The 20,172-nt window shown below is 45.3% G+C and overlaps 1 protein-coding gene across 1 annotated transcript in view; it reads left to right on the top strand.

Annotated features, from left to right (window-relative positions):
- Positions 1-18,919, top strand: part of OSTM1 (osteoclastogenesis associated transmembrane protein 1) — a 28,502-nt gene extending 9,583 nt beyond the window's left edge. Inside the window, exons 3-6 of the mRNA XM_060237839.1 lie at positions 3,852-3,949; positions 14,195-14,353; positions 16,803-16,968; positions 18,059-18,919. Of these exons, the coding sequence (XP_060093822.1) occupies positions 3,852-3,949; positions 14,195-14,353; positions 16,803-16,968; positions 18,059-18,114 (479 nt within the window). The 3' untranslated portion in view covers positions 18,115-18,919. The remainder of the gene's footprint in view (positions 1-3,851; positions 3,950-14,194; positions 14,354-16,802; positions 16,969-18,058) is intronic.
- The last annotated feature ends 1,253 nt before the right edge of the window (positions 18,920-20,172 follow it).

Below are 20,172 nucleotides of genomic sequence, written 5' to 3'. Positions count from 1 at the left end.
TGGTTGAGGTTGGATGATTGAAGCAGAGCTGGCTGAAATTAAATCCATCTAAGGTTCTGTGGCTAGGGGGATGTGGGGCTAGGCTGCCAACTCCTGGATCTTGATGGTGTGCCTTTAACATTAGCTGCCAAGAGTCTGGGTATATCTATCCTTTTGATGGAGGCCCAGATCACAAATGTGGCTAGATTGGAGTTTCTTAATTTCTGTCAGGTTAATCAATTGGTTCCCTTCCTATGTTACCCGGCCTAGCCACAGTGATCCATGCAACAGTCACCTCCAGACTAGATTTCTGTAACTTGGTCTGCACAGGGCTACCCTTGAGGCTGACCCCGAAACTTCAACTGTTCCAGAAGGCAATGGTGCCTGTTCTTATGGGAAACCTATTTAGAGACCATATTCAATTGGTGCTCCATCAGCTTCACTGGCTCCAGGTCGAATACCAGATCAGGTTCAGCATTTTAGTATTAACACTTAAAGCCCTAAGTGGTCTGGAACCAATGTATTTGTGGGATTGAATTTCCTGGTACGTCCCCCAAAGAGCATTATGCTCAGTGGTTAACAACTTACTGGTGATCCCTGGCCTGAAAAGTATTTGGCTGTCCTCAACCAGAGCCAGGACTTATTTGGCCCTGGCCTGGTGGAACTTTCTGCTGAACCCTGAGGAGGAGGAGCTGGAAGGGTTAACAAACCTGGAAGAATTGCCAACCAGTTCCCACCCAGGACCTGGTAACCTTGTGGAAGCAACAAGTCCATTCTCTGGGTTGCATCCACGCTCCTTCCTGATCTGCTTGATTTCCTTGGCACCCTGACCTTTTGGCTTTTGGACATTGACTTCTGATTACGGTTTGTGATTCTGCATTGGCGACTTGGCTCCTGCTTGACTTCCTGGACTTTGACCTTGGACTGACTTTGGACTCCTGCCTGCCTGCACCCTGAGAATGTGACAAGTGAGATCTGGGCTCTGATGCAGTTCTGCAGGGCCTGTAAGACAGAGATGTTCCTCCAGGCCAGGGATGGCCAAACCATGGCTTGGGAGCCACATGTGGCTCTTTCACACATATTGGGTGGCTGCCAGAGGTCAAGGGAAAATTTAATGCAGCTTACTCTTGTGTAAGTGTGCGTAGCATCTGGACCTCAATCAGAAATAGGTGACTATTTCTGCCATGGGGGAAGGAGGGGGAAATAGGCAGGCTTGCAAGCTCTTCTCCTCTAGGTCACCAGGGGACCTAGAGGGGGAAAGAAAGTACAAGAGCCAAGGGAGAAAAGCATGTAGGGGAGGGAAGTCGCTGATTGCACCACCAGGTCCAGCTGAGTGCCTCTGAGTCCAGTATTAAGAGTTTTAATAAAAACGTATATGTAGTATTTGTTCATGTCTTGCAACTCTCAAACTTGTGATGTTTATTCTGTGTGGCTCTTACATTAAGTTCGGCCACCCCTGCTCCAGGCCTATGGATGAGAAAAGCAGTGGTTTACATCTAGACTGGCATCCCTCCCTTCCTTTTCCCTCATCCCTTTTCCCTCTCCAGTTGGTTATTCTGCATTTACCATTCTGTATGATGTCTATTCTCCCCTGGATAAGGGGCACTATGTCATGCTTCCCTTTTTTTGTACTAATGTACCAATTACCAGTAGTATTGCAATAGTTTTAATAATTTTAAAATAAGAATGTTATTGTCACCCGCTCTAAGCCTTTTGTACGTGAATGGCAGGCTATAAATCTAATAAATAAATAAAATGAGGAACCATATTCGTGGAAGAAATCAAGAGTAGGGAAGAAAAGAGGAAAGAACAAGAAGTAAAAATGGCATATACGGTAGCAGCATGGGCTTGATAAGTAAATAATAGTATTTGTTACGTACATTTGTCCCATTGAACAAAATAGAACTTCTTAGGAGACATGCATAACATTATGCTGTAATGCAGATGGAGAGAGTGGAAGCAGGCTGTGTACTGGGACACATACATACAAATCCAGTCTGACACCCAGTAACATTACCAAACCTGCTCAAATAACTATAGCAGTGGAGAGGAAAACATTTTGAAATTGACTTGTGGATTAACTGCATGTTAAAGGTATACTTTCTTATTTAAACTGGACTTACTTCCAAGTAAATGTGCATAAGCTTGCAAGTTATACTTGTGTCAGTGACTGGGTCTGAGGGAGGTCCCCACCATAAGACTATTGAGTCTAAGTGCTAAAAATTCTTAACTGCCCACTGCCACCAAGCTGTTTTTACTTTCGGTGGGGGGAGGGGACTTAAATACAGGGTTTACTTTTCTCCCAACAGGAGTAATAGCAGCTTGGTGAGAGTGATTTTCTTCAGGAAAATAGAATTAGGGGAAAGTTCCTCCATCTCTGGGCTGATTTCTGCCATTTTATAGGCCATTTTAATTTATGTTTAAAAAAGGTAAAGGTAGTCCTCTGTACAAGTACCAGTCGTTTTCGACTCTGGGGTGACGTTGCTTTCACAACGTTTTCACGGCAGACTTTTTATGCGGTGGTTTGCTATTTCCTTCCCCAGTCATTTACACTTCCCCCCCAGCAAGCTGGGTATTCATTTTACCAACCTCAGAAGGATGGAAGGTCGAGTCAACCTGGAGCCGACTACCTGAACCAGCTTTTCCTGGGATTGAACTCAGGTCATGACCATAGGGCTCCGACTGCAGTACTGCAGCTTAAATAACCCCAAACTTCCTAAAAATAACTGTGGAGTAACATGGAATATATTGTTTTATTCTTATTTGTGTCTGATAGAATGTTTAAAATTGGTGGGCAACATCCAACCTATGACCGGTTTTATGTGGTCTGTAGAAATCTAATTATCCTTAGAATCTCATCTTAATGTTTCTGTTGTATGTCTTTAATGCTCCCCATGTGGCTGTAGAGATATTTTGAAACTGCCAAATGATTTCTGAAGTATATTTAACCAGAATTGATTAAATATTATTTATTCTGGGGTTCGGTTTCAAAATGGCTCTGGCAACATGTTTCTGCCCAGTCTTAACCCATTTCATTTTCTGTGCTCTGTTAGACCACACAAATTGCTGTGCAGTACTGCTGCTATGGTTTCATGATCTTAGTTGACTTGAAAAGTGTCTTGTAGGCCACTTCAAGTACATTGAGGGGAGGGATGTGTATGTTTAAAGTATATAAGGGGTTTGCAGTTATTCTGATTTTTCTAAAAGTACAATGGTTATTTATTGCTCTTTAAAAATTCAAGTCTTCATTTAAGTCTTGGAGATTGTATGTTAGATTGTGATTGAGGAGCCTGCAAATGAAATAGTTGTTTCCTAAAGCCTGAAAGAGAAGAATAGTTATTTTTTTTTTTTTTAAGGGCAGTTATTTCTGTAGAGATTCCTTAGTGGATACTTGGAGGGTGGTGTCCTCAACAAGTAGCTTAAATGCTCGTAAAAAAGCAGGCAAAACTGGTTATGGTCTGCCCCCCCTCCCACTTTTGGAGTTGTGTGTATTTTTGGCCTCAGTTCTTAAAAATGCAGTATACTTTTTAAACTTGTTCCCCTCCCTTTCTTGATCTGCCTGTTTGCACCAAGCTTCTTCATGGGTGAAGCACCACTTGTGTTGCCTGAAAGCCCAGTGGTAGCTCCAAGCCACTTCACAATGAACGCAATTTCTTTTTTCATAGCATGAAGGTCAGTTAATTCAGGCACAAATTGTCTAACCTCAAATGACATGAGAACGCCCACTGAATTACAGGAGTATCATGACCTTACTTGAAGAAAAGCAACATGGGCAAGATTTTGAAAATGGGGCAACAACGCTTGGCTTTAAAGGTACCTTTTGGAAGGAGACACTGGGGATATACTGACATGCCTGTCTTTCTCTTTCACAGATTGTTTAAAGAACAACAGTGAAGGCTTATCCAATAGTACAGTGATGTTCCTGGCCTTATTCAATGCATCGTTGACATGCTTTGAACATAACCTTCAGGTACTTAATGCTGTTTACAGAGGGGTACAGTTGAGCCCTCTAATTGTGTAGTGAAAACATCTTTTTTTCAGAGCAAGATGCGGCAAATACAATTCCCAAACTCTTATGCAGTTTAAGCAGGTAGAACAATTATCTATAAAACGCAGGTGTTCACCACTGAGAGAACAAAATGCATTCTAATTAATGTTCACCTCCGTTTCGTATGCAATTATGGTGCTGTTTTGGTCTCACAATAGTTGGTAATTATATAGGAAGAGTCGTGTAATCTCTGCATATAGTAAATTACTTTCCTTCCTTATTCTGGGCCTTGTCACCTCCTGATTTAACTACATGGGTCTTTTGGTATTTTGTTATAGCATGGATTTAGCCATACAGGCCTAGTTAATTGGATACATTTTAAACAGTTGGTTTTTTAATATGTCAGAATAGGAGATAGTAATGCTTAATCCAGTATCTTTTTGTATTGTGAAAATTTGATTTTTTTTTTCCTTCTGGAAAAGTAGCCCTTAGGTGTGGTTGTGTATCTGTTACACTGGCTTTAACTCTAAATTTGATTTAATTAAATGATTTACTTGGGTGCAATGGAGCTTACTGCACAGAAGGTGATGTTCAAGTTAAGACTGCAAGCCTCAATCCTTTTGCCCCAGAATGCTTTCGCTGGCTTTCTTTTAGGCTACCGTGTAATCCCAGCTCAGTGGTGAGTTTGCAAAGCATTTTTGCTCATACAGCTTTAGTTAGTGACTAACAGTTTGAGAATAATAATAACCTGTTTTTTAGAGTAAGTTTGAGAATGAATAAGAGACTGTTGATAAAACTGGAAAGAAAACAACCCTGAGAGAGACAACAGTGGATTTAGGCAGTGAGGGGAACAGGTTTTTAAACTTGGTTAGGGTTGATCTGTGAACAGTGTGATCTTCTTCGTGGTCTCTGTGCATTCACACATATGGGTAATCCGCAGGATTGGCCCCGACCTCGGAGAGTTCAAAGCAATCTTGATCGTAGATCTGGCGCGCCTCCCACTTGTCCTGGGAGGAGGCAGCTACTGCGCATGCCTGGACAAGGGGGAGGTGCTTAGCCACTCAGTTTCTTCCTTACCGCCGACCGGATCGCACCTTCCTCGTTGATCTCCAACTTCTTCATTGCAATCTCCAACAATTACCTTCTCTTCGCTTCAATTCTTCATCTTCTACTCCTCCTGGTATCGTATAAAAAAAAAAAAAAAAAAAAAGCCTTCTCTTACTATTCTTTCTGGACTTTCCCCTCCCTCCCCCCCCCCCCTCCCCGGGCGGATGGAAGGAAGGGACAAGATAATCTTTAAACGCTGTACCAGCTGCTCATCCAAAATCCCCTCGTCCGACGGCCACTCTCTTTGCTTGTTCTGCCTTGGAGAGGCCCACCGTCCAGACTCCTGCGTGCACTGCAGCCAATTTGGCAAACAGGCCCGCAAGAACCGCGCCGCGAGACTCAAGAGCCACCTCATGGAAACCACACTCCGACCGGCCATGCCGCATGGCGGACAAAAACAACCCGCGCCATCTTCCCCACACCTCGTGGGAGAGACGCAGTCGGCAGCTTCCGTGGCACAGAGTCCCTGTAAGCCTAAGACCGGCAAACACTCCAAGAAGTCGGACGACCCCAAAAAGCGCCGCCGTTCCGATTCCGCCCACTCGGACCCGACGGGTAGCGTTAGCTCGAAAAAGCACAAGAACCGCCCTCTCGACTCGGCCTCGAACCCGACCACCAAACCGAAGGCACCGAACCCGAGCGCCACTGCCTCCGGATCGATGCCGAAGACTCCGACGTCGAAGTCGACGGCAACACCGTCAATCACTCCGTTGGAAATCATCCGCATCTCATCGAAGTCGCCGTCCATTCCGAATTCCCCACCAGACCAGCTGCTGGATACGCACTCTACCGCATCCGTTAGGACCCGGCCTCTCGACCCCACTAAATTCATAGATCTCGCACAGCCAATAGACGCCCACGCGCTCATCAGAGAACCCTCGACCCCGAGAGCTCTCCCGACTAGACCACGATCTCGCAGTCGCAGACGCACCAGGTCCCGCAGTCGCCGACACACCAGGTCCCACAGTCGCCGCCGCACCAGGTCCCGCAGTCGCCGCCGCACCAGGTCCCGCAGCCGCCGACGCTCCCGCAGCCACCGCAGGGGGAGACACTACTATTACTCTCCATCGAGATCCAGGTCTCCATCCCCACGGAACCGAAGACGACACCGACGATCACCCTCCTACGATCGCCATTACCACAGCTACCAAGAGTCTCCTCGCTACCGAGATCACACACACAGACTCCAAACTGCATCGGTCGAATCGCTTCACCACCATGACGACCCTACGAGTCTCGGCGCCGAACCGAAACTCCCATCGCCACTGGGATCCTTACACGCGGCTCCCAAGACAACACCTCAGCCCGACCTGCACCAAGGAACCGACGACGGATCCGAGGAGGAACTCTCCGACTCCGACCACTCTTCGGGTTCGGACCTACAATCCCCAGACTCCGACATAGCCAAGCCAGCAGACCTATCACCGTCTGAGGGCCCGAGATCCTACCTCGACCTCGTAGCAAACATGGCAAGCTCGCTAAATCTGAAACTCAATACGGACGCTCCCAGAGTCTCGGACGTCGTATTTGATCTAGTGCATGCGGATCTTCCATCCAGCTCCTCTCTTCCCATGCTCCCCGTCCTCCTAGAAACACTCAAAGAAGCATGGGACAAACCGGCATCAGTACCGCCAACATCCAAGAGGGTTGAAGCTCTGTACAAGATACACGCACCTGATTCCAAGTTCCTGTTCACCCACCCGGCTCCGAACTCGATCATTGTGCATTCGTCTTCGAAGTCGAAGCAGACTAGACACCCGGTACCACCAGAACGGGAGGGCAAAAAACTCGACACGATTGGGAGAAAGATTTACGCCCTCACTACAGCCACAACCAAAATCCTCAACTACATGGCATGCTTTTCCGCATACACCCACAACCTGACCACTTCCCTCGCCGCATTGGTACCATCCCTGCCCGAGGCATCCCAAAAGTCAGCCACCACTACCCTGCAAGAGATGGCCAGAGTGAGCAAACAGCAAATCAACACTGCCCGTCACGCTGCACAGTGTTCCTCCAGAACCTTGGCCTCAGCCATAGCACTCCGCAGACACGCGTGGCTCAGGTCCTCCTCCCTCCAACCAGACATCAAATATAAGGTTGAAGATTTGCCCTTTGATGGCCTTGGCCTGTTTAGCTCATCTACAGATGACATCCTCACATCAGTAGACGATGGCAGGAAAAGGGCGAAACGACTGGGAGTCTCCCAACCTCTGACCCAATCCAATCGGCAAAGGAACTGGAGGTCCAGCCAATACAAAGGGACCAGATCCCCACGGCAACAGGAATCATGGAAGCGCAAACCACCGCAGTCCAAACCTTCCTTTCAAAACAGACGCCAAACAACCAAGAAACCTTCAACCACATCCAAACCGTCTCTCTGACCTCCCTCCCCCGAGCCGTCCAGTCTCCCTCCATCAGCCAAACCGATCAACACGACTACAACCATTCTACACTGCCTGGAGGACCATAACATCAGACGCCTGGGTCCTCGCCATCATTCAAAGAGGCTACCTAATAGAGTTTACCTCCACTCCAAGGCACCACCGATTCCTCACCACACCCCCGTCCGCACCCCTGCAGACAGAAATCGCGTCTCTGCTGGACAAAGGCGCGATAGAACCAGTCCCACCCCAATACCATCGCACCGGCTTCTACTCCCGGTACTTCCTGGTGCCAAAAAAGGACGGAGGACTCCGACCCATTCTCGACCTCCGCAAACTCAACCTACACATAACCTACAAGAAATTCCGTATGGTCACGCTTCAGGCAATCCTCCCGCTCATCCCAGAACGAGCATGGATGGCGTCCATAGACCTCCAGGATGCCTACTTCCACATTACAATCAATCATCATCACAGAAGATTCCTCAGGTTCGCCATAGGGAAGCAGCACTTCCAGTTCTGCTCCCTTCCCTTCGGCCTCTCCACAGCACCAAGGGTCTTCACCAAGTGCATGGCAGTAGTAGCAGCCACATTACGCCAACAACAGATATCAATCTTCCCTTACATAGACGACTGGCTGATCGTCGCCCATTCCAGGGAGCAACTACAACTGGACGTCTCGACCACTCTCTCCACCCTGGCCACCTTAGGCCTCCTAGTCAACCTCTCAAAATCCAAACTAGTCCCTACCCAGAGGATTCAATTCATAGGAGCAGACATCTCCACGCTCTCGCAAACGGCTTTTCTACCTCAGGACAGGGCACTCGCCATACTGTCACTGGCCAACACTATCATCGCCCAGCGCTCCCAAACAGCGCTCACTTTCCAGAGAATGCTAGGCCTCATGGCAGCAACCACAGCAGTTCTGCGGTTTGCGAAGCTGCACATGCGTCCCCTCCAAATGTGGTTCGTAAGGACTTTTCGCCCCCACACACAACATCAATCCACACTACTCACCCTTCCACTACACATTGTGCCATCCCTCAAATGGTGGACCAAGGAACGTCACCTCTACAAGGGCATGCCATTCAAGCAGACACCGCCCTCGGTGATTGTAACCACAGATGCCTCCAAGTGGGGATGGGGAGCCCACTTGGAAGACCTCACGGTGCAGGGCCAGTGGACAGACTACGAACGCTCTCTCCACATAAATTGCCTGGAGCTCATCGCAGTGCACAAGGCTTTGCGGTCCTTCCTCCCATCGCTAAGGAACCAGCACGTCCAGATCACCTCCGACAACATCGCCACAGTCTTTTACATCAACAGGCAGGGCGGCACCGCCTCCGTCAGACTCTGCAAGAGAGCCCTGGCACTGTGGCATTGGAGCATAAGCCAGGGCATCTTCCTCACGGCCGTACACCTACCAGGGGTCGAGAACACCCAGGCAGACGCCCTGAGTCGCCACTCTACCAACAACCACGAGTGGTCCATCAACAGCCGATACATCCGACAGATCTTCAGCATCTTCGGACAACCGAAGATAGATGTATTTGCTTCACCGTCAAATGCCCAATGCACCCGCTTCTACACGAGAGGTCCTCCATCCCACCTCTCCAGGGGGGATGCCTTCCTACAAACTTGGAACGGAACACTCCACTACCTCTTCCCCCCCATTCCACTTATCACCAGAGTTCTACAGAAGATTCAGGTAGACCACACAAACTGCATCCTCATAACTCCATGGTGGCCCCGCCAGCCCTGGTTTACGACCTTGCTGCTCCTGTCCAACAACACCTTCATCCAACTCCCTCAAACACGGGATCTCCTCTCTCAACAGGACGGCAGGGTCCTTCACCACAACCCGGCATCGCTCAAATTAACAGCCTGGAGAATCAGTTTCTAGACTTCCCCCCGGAGGTCCGTCAGGTCCTAGTGAACTCCAGAAAACCATCTACTAGGAAATCCTATCTACTGAAGTGGAAACGCTTCTCACACTATGCCTCACAGCACAACTTCGACCCCAACTATGCCACTATACCTCAGGTACTAACTTACACCTTAACGCTCTCTAGAGCGGGTCTGTCGTATTCTTCCCTGAAGGTACACCTGGCAGCCATCTCTGCCTTCCACCCCCGCATCGATGGCACAACGGTATTCTCTCACCATGCGACCAGAGCTTTCCTCAAGGGCATCATTCGCCTACACCCACCAATCAAACAAGTTCTACCCACCTGGAGTCTGTCTCTAGTCCTGAGCCAACTCATGAAACCGCCCTTCGAGCCCATGGCTTCCATCCCACTACACCTGCTGTCATGGAAGACGGCATTACTTACGGCCCTCACCACAGGTAAGAGGGCCAGTGACATCTGCGCATTCAGAGCAGACCCACCGTATACGATATTTCATAACAGTACGGTGATCCTCCGACCTGACCCGACCTTTCTACCCAAGGTCGTCTCTCCTTTTCATCTAGGAAGACAGTCCACTATACCAGCCTTCTTCCAGCACCCCGCGGACGCGGGACAAAGGGCGCTCCACAACCTGGATGCACGGAGAGCCCTAGCCTTCTACATAGACAGAACCCGCCAAATCCGTAAAGACCCTAGACTTTTTGTCACCTACGCTACCCATGATAAGGGCAGCAGAATATCTACTCAGAGACTCTCCAAATGGATTGTTGCTGCCATCGAACTCTGCTACCAGCTGGCAAAACAACCCATCCCTCAACATATACGAGCCCACTCAACCAGAGCCGTGGCTACCTCGTCCGCCTTCATGAAAGGCATCCCTATAGAGGACATCTGCGCCGCAGCCGTCTGGTCCTCCACATCTACCTTCGCCTCGCACTACGCTCTCGACGTTCGTGCCCGGCGAGATGCCTCCTTCGGACAAGCGGTGCTACGGTCGATCTTCGACTAACCACTGTGAGTACCACTATCATTACGTTACGCTCTAACTTTACATATTCTTACAGATCCAGCACCCACCTCCGAAGAAATGGCTCGCTAATCACCCATATGTGTGAATGCACAGAGACCACGAAGAAGATGGACAGGTTTCTTACCTGTAACTGGTGATCTTCGAGTGGTCATCTGTGCAATCACACAGACCCACCCAGCCTTCCCCGCTGCTGGAAGCTAGTTAGCACAGTTATTTCCACCTATCCGGCGGCGGGAAGAAACTGAGTGGCTAAGCACCTCCCCCTTGTCCAGGCATGCGCAGTAGCTGCCTCCTCCCAGGACAAGTGGGAGGCGCGCCAGATCTACGATCAAGATTGCTTTGAACTCTCCGAGGTCGGGGCCAATCCTGCGGATTACCCATATGTGTGATTGCACAGATGACCACTCGAAGATCACCAGTTACAGGTAAGAAACCTGTCCTTCTCAGTTTGTAACCAGAGTTTGTTGAAGCTTCCTTGCCTGATAAGTATGCATAGGATTATTGACCATGACCACAATCCAAAGAATGATATGTTTAGAATTTATTTAAAACATTTTTATGTCATGTTTTTACCCACCCAGGATCTGCAATGTGGTGAACATTAAAAATGAAAACTTTTGAGCAATTAACAATACATTTTAAATGACAAAAGAATTCAATTAAAACCATATAAACAAGCAACATCAGAAGAAGGGCCAATAACTGTTATTTGGGGTATGCTAGATAAAATAAAAAGGCAGTCTGAAGAACTTGAACATGCCCCATAAGATGTAACCCTCCCTCCTCATTTCTTTGAATTCTCCATCAAGACACGTTTAATGTGTTTAGCCATTTGATATTATGACAGCACCCTCCTCATTTGGTTATGGTAGGGAAAATTAACAAATTCATCTCACAATGGAATTCTGGTCCTGGGAGTCAGTGGACCCATGGGAATGACATTATGGCAAAATGAGGATTCACATTGGGAGGGGAGAATTGACAAATTACTGCCCTCTCTTTTAAACATTGACATGCCCATAAGACTTCAGAAGTACATGGCCAGATGTGTGCCAGTGTGTCCCACAAGTGTAAGACATAAATTGAAACTTCACTTCTATAAAAGGCTCAAAAGCCCACCTGATGTGGGGAAAAAGTGCGTTCTTGTCCATATTCTGTTACACAGTCCTCTTTAAGTAGTGTATACCATCTGAGAAAGTTTGTAGTTTTGTCAAATCCTTTGCATGCATAATAGCATCCTGTCTAGATCAGCTTACAAATGTAAAATTTTAGGTCTTCATGAAACTAACTCCTCCAAAGCGAGTGGATATATCCCCATCCAGCTTCTTAAGGTAGTTCTAAAATTAATCTTAGGCAGATGTTGCTTTGCCATCCGGTAAACTATGTTGCAGAACATACAGACTTAAGCATCTCTGGAAGTACAGCCACTGCTCTAAACTTATTCTGGAGGGTCTCCAGCTCAGCATAGTTCTCCACACTACAGATCTCAGAACCATCTAATCTTGGATCTATACTGCAGAGTGCTTAGGAATTCTTGTTCGCTTTGCAAAGTGTTTTGCCTTTCACCTCAGTGGATGGGGGTGGTTGTGGAGAATCGCAAAGGCAACCACCCTTGAGAGTGGCAGCACCTTGCATGGTATTTTGGATTCTTTGTTCAACATGGTTTGAAGAATGAGTATAGCCCTCTCTGAATCAAGAATCAGTGGCAAAACTAAAGGTAGCTAATGAAAGCCTGTTGCACCCTAGATGTAACTAAAACTATAAATGTATGCCTTTATTTGACAGATGCACCTCAGTGTTAGACTCTTTGAAAGTATGTCCCATTATTTTCTGTAAAAATGACTGCCCAGTAAATGTTCTTAACGCATCGTGCTTATTATGCTAAATATTTATTAATGTTGGTTACCGTTCAAAATTTTGTGAGTGTGTAGATGATCCTAGCAGGAACCCTGTGTCTACAAACATGCTCCTGATAATGGAAAAACACAGATAATTTGCATGCACATCTTTTTTCTTTTGTTGATCAAAGTATCAAATGTTAAAATGTGATGTTGTGATGGCTTCTGTAACACAAAAACAAACCACCTATTGTTGATGTACAGTCATTAGCACAAATGTTTTGCATTTATGCTGAAATAGTCAATAGCTATTGAATAATAAGTGTTGTCAGCAGGAGGTAAATGAAAAGAATAGCACGTTGGGGAGGAAATGGATCTGTTGGCAGCTTGAAAACGTATAAATGAAGTTCACCCAAAGACCTCCAAATAAGCCTCTTCAGGAAGGTTCTATTTAGCGCATTCTTTAGTACAATATGTATCCCTCACATACCATCCTTGCCTTTTCTGCCTAGTTTCTTCTTTGCTCATCTGCTTACCTGTTTTAAGATGATGCAAGGCACTTACATTAGCAGTGCAGCAAAAGTACTTTTAACATCCTCCCCTTCTTACCATTATTTCCATTCCCATGTTTATTTTAGAGTGTGAGACATCAACAGGAGAGGTAATCTTTAGTGTATTTTGTTTTGCAGAGGATTCTGAATAGTGGTTTTTGAAAACCAGTATTCCAATTTGCTTTTTTGAAGGAGGCTGTTGTGTATCTGTTCCTAAAGTATCACATTTGCAAAATAATTGCTATAAAAGTGACACTATTTTAGTTCTCTCTCTCACCCACACACACACAGCACCCTTTTATTTCCTGTCATATATTTATGTAGAGTCTGGAACCAGGTAGGATGAGATCCCGTGGCTGAATAGTGTGAACTCAGCTGGGTCAGTTCCAGCATCTGCTATGGGGAAGGGTCTTGCCTTCACAGATCCTTGCCTTTGACAGCTGTCTATAGGCTCTGGATGGGATACACAGGTTTGCTGAATTAGGGCTTTTATGAAACATTGTGGGAAATAAGTTATGTTTTATTGTCCATCTGCTTCTATTATCAGAAATAACAGGACAAATGGTTCTGATGTACTTTGAATTCACTGAGATACTGTTACCTGAAACATCAGAATTACTTGATATAATAATTTATCATATAGATTATATCTGTACTTTCCCTGTGGATCTATCCTGCATAGCTGTCTGCTTATTTGTTTTTGTTCTCTCACACCCTTTTTCCTTTTGTTTCTTCTTTTTCACCACTCTTCTTCATTACCATTTGCTTGATTCACTTGCTGGTGCCTGGCTGTGGGATTAGCAAGTCGGGTCAGGGAAACCCTGACTTGACTTTTAAAAAAATGTTTCATGTAGTTTGATTCTGAAACCCACATGGATTCAATCCATCCCACACATACAGTTCCAGAGAGTAGGAAGAATTAAGAGATCTGTGGCCATTTTAACTGCTTTTTAAACATTCTTATGCATGGGAACACATTTTCACCAGCATCCATCACCACATGAAAATGAGCCGATCTGCTGATTAGGTTGCCTAAGGAAAGCAGCTTGGACAATTTACATGTATGCTGTTTTCCTGATCTATATTATGCATCAGAATCAGGTTTAATTTGGCCCTGACCTGGATAGCTCAGGCAAGCCTGATCTTGTCAGGTCTTGGAAGCTAAGCATGGACAACCCTGGCAAGTACTTGGATGGGGAAGACCTCCTTGGAATATCAGGAGGCAGAGGCAGGCTGTGTCAAGCCACTTCTCTGAATGTCCTCCGTGTCCCAGTGGGAATTGCCAAGAAGTCGCCATGACTTCCAGGCATGGGTGTGTGCATACACACAATACAATTTAAAAAAAGAATCAGGTTTACTTTAAAATCACACCCTGAGGAAAAATGTAATTTCTGGTTCTACTTCTAGGAGCAAGAAGCCAGTCTTGTAAACAACTACACACAAGTGTGCAAGAACTGCAGTGAGACATATAAAAACCTAAATGCTCTGTACAAGAGGATGCAAGAGAGCAGTCAGAAACATGATGCTGAAGAACAATCTCATTTGTGCATTGATGTGGAAGATGCAGTAAGTATTCCTTTAAAACTGTACCAGCACCCATCTCAGTGCTGTCTGCTATCTTATTCGCAGGCTTTTATTTTTCAGAATTTTAATGCTCTGCCTTTCAAACAAGTACTCAAGATGGATTACATTCATTAAAAAATAAGTCACATAAAATAGCAATCAAATACATAATGATATTTATTTGTTGGAAACATTTATAGCTGCCTGTCTCCCTTGAGGAACTCATGAAAACTTACAGTATAAATAAAACAAGAGTTATAAAAAAACACATATAAAATCCCTAAGTAGGATTGCCTATAGATAAAAAAATTAGACAAATGTAGTCCTAAATAAAACTTGTTTCAATTGCCTCCTGAAGATCAAAGGTGTAGCTACGGGCCAGGTGTGCCTCCCTAGGAAAGTTGTTCCACTGTTGTGAGGCTGCCACTGATAAGGCCCTCTCTCTCACCGAGCCTTTGTCCATCATCTTCCAGACCTCTTAGAGGATGGGAGATGTGCAACAAGACTGGAGGAGGGCAGATAATACTCCAATTTTCAAAAAAGGGAGGAGGGATGACACAGGAAACTACGTCTGACCTCTGTCCCAGGGAAGATTCTGGAGCAGATTTTAAAGGCCCGCCTTGCATCAACTAGGGCCAGGGCTTTTTCAGTCCTGGCCCCGACCTGGTAGAATCAGCTCCCTACAGAGATCCAAACCCTACCTTGCTTATTAGCCTTCCATAGGGCCTGTAAAACAGAGCTGTTCCGCCAGGCTTTTAATTGAGGCTGCAGGCATCTATTCTTGATCTGGTTGGCCTCCCCTGCCAGCACTGTCACCTGTGCTATAAAACAGAATAATATCTGCCATTTCTATGGGATATTCATGATATGAGACGGCTGGGCAATATGTGATTATGGTTTATTTTCTGAGTGCTGTTGAGTTGTCTGTTTATAACATGTTTTTATTGTATTTTATTGTTTTATCTTATGTTGTACTCTGCCCTGAGCCCTACGGGGAATGGGCGGAATAGAAATATACTAAAATAAAATAAATAGAAATAAATAAAGGGATCAATCTGTGAGTGTCTAAAGGACAAGTCAGCATGGATTTGTCCCCAGTAGATCTTGCCAGACCAATCTCATTTCCTTCTTTGATCGTGTTACGAGCTTTCTGGATCAAGGGAAGGCTGTTGATGTTGTTTATCTGGATTTCAGTAAAGCTTCTGACAGGGTTTCCATGATGTTCTGATGGGTAAACTAGAGGACTGTGGACTGGACTCTAGGATAGTTAGTTGGATAGGGAGCTGGTTGGAGAACAGCATTTAGAGCAGTTGTCAATGGCATTTTATCTGAATGGAGGGAGGTGTCCATTGGGGTGCCATAGGGTTCAATTATGGGCCTGGCACCTTTCAATACTTTTTATCAGTTATCTGGATGAGGGTGTGGAGGGGCTACTCATTAAATTTGCAGAGGACACCAAATTGGGAGGAACTGCGAATGCACCAGAAGATAGAGAGAGAATTCAGCAAAATCTGAACATGCTGGAAAAGTGGACAAGGATAAGTGCCAAGGATAAGTGCCAAGTTCTATATCTGGGTAACAAAAATGAGGAACATTCATACTGGATGCACTTCTGGGTAGCAGTGTGTGTGAACAAGATCTTGGGGTACGGGTGGACCATAAGTTAAATATGAACAGAAAGTGTGATGCAGCAACAAAAAAGGCTAACACGATCTTGGGGTGTAAACAGAGGCCTGACATCCAAATCGCAGGATGTCATAGTCCCACTGTACATTGCATTGGTCAGACTGCACCTAAGTATTGTGTGCAATTTTGGAGGCTTCACTTCAAAAAGGATGTGGATAGAATGCAGTGGGTGTAGAGGAAAGTGACAAGGATGATCAGGGGCCTGGAGACCAAGCCCTATGAGGAAAGGCTGAGGGACTTGGGATTGTTCAGTCTGGAGAAGAGGCAGTTGAGGGGGGGGCATGATTGCTCTCTTGAAGTATTTGAAGGGCTGTCACTTAGAGGAGGGCAGGGAACTGTTCCTGTTGGCAGCAGAGAAGACGACTCACAATAATGGGTTTAAATTAAGGGTGGGAAAGTACTGGCTGAATATTAGGAAAAACCTTTTTACAGTAAGAGTTGTTCAACAGTGGAATCAATTTCGAGGGAGATGTGAGCTCCTCCTCACTGGCCGTCTTTAAGCAGCAGCTGGATGAATGCTTGGTGGAGATGCTCTAGGCTGATCCTTCACTGAGCAGGGGGTTGGACTAGATGGTCTGTATGACCCCGTCCAACTCTGTGATTCCATGATTCTTCTGTCCATCAGACAAACCGATCAGAATAAAACCATAAGTGGTAAAGCAGCAGAATGATAGCCTTGAACCCATTGGTGTTTGCATGTGGCTCTGGTTGGCAAGTAGTTTTTTAAAACAGCAACAATAAACCTCTATGTTTTCTCCTTTTTTAGATGAACATCACACGGAAGCTTTGGAGCAGGACTTTCAATTGTTCTCTCACTTTCAGTGACACGGTGTCAGTGGCTGCTGTTTCTTCATTCATTCTCTTTTTACCTGTTATTTTCTACCTGAGTAGCTTCCTTCACTCGAAGCAGAAAAAGCGAATCCTGATTCTCCGTAAGTATCATTTTCCAGAGACTTCTTTCTGTTAAAATTGCTGATGGATGGTGCCCAAGAGCCCTTCAGGAAAGGACACTAGCTATAAAATGCACAACAGCTGCACTGCTTGGGGATCTGGGCTGCAAACAGTGCAGCTAGATTTTTCAAGCCCTTCAGGCCAGAAGTGAAGAGGATTGTATGACTCTGATCAGCAGCTGATTTAAAAAAAAATGATCATGTTTTCAGTTGAGCATGTTGACAGTCTAGCAGCATTGGTTCTCCCCACTAACTGCAAGCTAAGACCTAGGCCAAGGGCTCTTTCCCCTCTTCTTTCCCTTGGGGTGAACTGTAGCACGAGCTTTACTAGAGCCTCCTTCGGATGGCTCAGTTGTACGTTGCCGTGTTCCAGTATTCTGGCTTAATGTACAGGAGTAAAATCTGTAGTAAGGGAAGAGTTTTGCTAAAACTTCTCTTGCTCTTTGCACTACATCAGAGGGGATTAAAGAGCTCTTTGCATTTGTCTCATCTTGGAACAGAATGTCCGAGCTGCATAATAGTGTGCAGTGGTCAGTGGGAGGGTGGAAAAAGTCTGAGACCTAAAGATATGCTGGAACCAGATTAAAAATCTTTAGCATGTCACTCCTCCCTCTAGCATTTACTGTAATCGCCTTTCTCTTTAGAATGATCGTCCATTGCATGTTTGGCTCAGGACTCTTCCTATAGTCATGAAGTGATACAGCAGGAAGAGCTGTATCATGTGATTCTGTTGCAAGCAGGGCTTTTTTTTTTCTGGGGGAATGCGGCAGATTACATTTCTGGAACCTCTTTATGGAAACAAAAGTCTCAAAAAAAACTTTTAAAAGTTCATGTGTTTCTCCTTCATTGCCCTCTTGAGAGTTCGGGCACCTCTTTTTTCAGAAAAAAAAGACCTGGTTGCAAGTATAGATTAGCTCCAAGTTTTTAATCTGCCTTTTCTCTGTTTCTTGTATGTGGAAATAGTCCTGTTGCTGGAGCTGTTGTTTGGCTGCCATATGCCCAAACAACCAAAGTGAAAAGCCTTGCTTTTGTGGATTTAAAAGCAACAACAATTTTGTTTTTCTCCTTCTAGCTAAGCGGATACGATCAACTGCCAGTCTTGTGAACATCCAAGAGAAATGCCACTGATCCTGCAGAATGCAAACCGCAGCAGAGTGCATACTTGATTGTTCTAAAGGAGGTGATTATGATTTAGCCCTCCAGTCCATGTATTGTAACACATTAAAATGCTTTGTGACTCTCCGATGGTTACATGCACTAATAGGGCAAAAGTTTTCCACTAAAGACTCAATATGGCCTCCAAAGTGAAAGGAGGACTTCCCCCAATATGTTTTTGTCTCACTTGGTTTCATGTTGTCTTATTTTCTGTACACATTCCTAACTCCCACATGGTTTCAGTTGAGTTTATAAGTGTAGTTTTAATTTCTATGAATGAGTTTAAAAAGGTTCATGGTGTTCTGATTTGGAAATGTTCTTATTTGTGGATCTTTTTTTTAGATACTATCAGACTACCTTAGCTGCTAATAATTATGTGAAATTTTAGGTTATAAAATTAGTTCTCTAACCAAACCGAACTGTTTAGTTTCTTGATACACTGTTTATAGTTTTAAATGCCTTGTAGCTGGCAATAAGAGAGCAGAACTGCTACTGAATTAAGTACATTTTGTGGAATTTTTCCTTGGCAGGTTTTTACTGGGGTGTGTGTGTCTGGTACTGCTGTGGGTTGGGGCCCAATCCCCCAAGAGCTGTGCTTCAGCATGCTCCACTGACATGAGTCAGAGTTGCATGAGAAGAATAACTGAGGGGCCATGCTGATTGAGGAATTGTTACTTTCCCACCTTTAATTTTAACAGTGTTTATTTTTCTCAAAGGTAAACTTTATGAAGTGGCTGTATATTTAATGATACAAAGTATAAATATATTTATAAAGACAGTATTTTGCTATTTTTGTATATATTGCTAGGAAGAAGTTACAATTTTTAAAAAGAAAATCACTGAAGATGCTGAACTGTTTGGACCAAAATCAGTTTACATATATTTTATGGAAACTTGTAATGCTTTGTTTTTGTTTTTACACATAGTTTTGACGGATTCTAAGTAGAAAAAATTTAGTAACAAACTGGGCACATAGATTTTTTTTGTCATTTTAACAATATATAAACATTTTATTAAATCTGAGACATCAGACTTATTGGCTGATTACAGACCGGCACTTTGGGCCAACTCAGAGACACCTCTGAAGTCGGCCCAACTTATCCCTCCACACAGAAACATCTGCCAGGCGTCCCCAGCCTGCACTCACCCTGTTCTTCTGACCGCTCCATCCAGCTCGAAAAGCAGCCACTTTGAAAGTGGAAGCAAATATTTGAGACGGCTGGTAGTCGCCTCCCGGCCGTCTGGAAGGGAAGAGCACAAGTGAGGTGTCTTGGCAGTGTGGATCTGTCAAGTTGCCCCAAGCTGTGTCCGGGTTTTTTTTTTTAAGGACCCAATGAGAGCGCTGGAGCACTCGTGCACATCAGCGCTCCCCCCCCCAAGGGGGAACAAAGAGGAATCCGGCTTCCCGGTCACCTTCCTGTGTGGAGGCGCCCGGCAGCCGTGCAGACCAGAGACGAGTAGCATGTGGGTGAGTGTGGGGAGGCTCCAGGGTAGCTCGTTTTGGGCCGTCCCAATTAGGGACGCCTCCAAGCAGCTCCGAAATGCCCGTCTGTTATCAGCCTTAGAAGCCCTAAATGACTTCTCAGAAGTAAGTCCTATGTTATTCATTGGAACTTACTCCTAAGAAAGTGTCCTTAGGATTGCAGCTTTAGTGTCTAAATCTGTGGAGGAACTTAGTGTGTTTATAGATAGTAGGTTTGTTTTTTTAAAAAAAGATACTGGCTTGAATTTCCTCCCCTGAACACATAAACAATAGGAAGTTAAATTTAGCCACTGCCTTGAGTAGTATATTATTTTTCTCCTTGAAACATTCTCAGATTCCATATCAACTGTTGTTAAGTCACATAGGCCCTGTTCAGACACACAATATAATCAGATGTCACTGCTGTTTCCTTTAGGATTTAAAGTGACTGATTAGACAGCTGCCTCCCGGTATTAACTCATGGTAGCCCTTCTCCCTCCCCAGTCCTTCTTGGAACCAGATTATTTTGTTACCTGCTCCTTTGTGGTGTTTTTTGAGTTCTCTGGTTT

Source organism: Heteronotia binoei, chromosome 1 (genome assembly GCF_032191835.1).
Source record: "Heteronotia binoei isolate CCM8104 ecotype False Entrance Well chromosome 1, APGP_CSIRO_Hbin_v1, whole genome shotgun sequence".
NCBI classification, from domain to species: Eukaryota; Metazoa; Chordata; class Lepidosauria; order Squamata; family Gekkonidae; genus Heteronotia; species Heteronotia binoei.
This window is presented reverse-complemented; position numbering and strand designations above follow the sequence as displayed.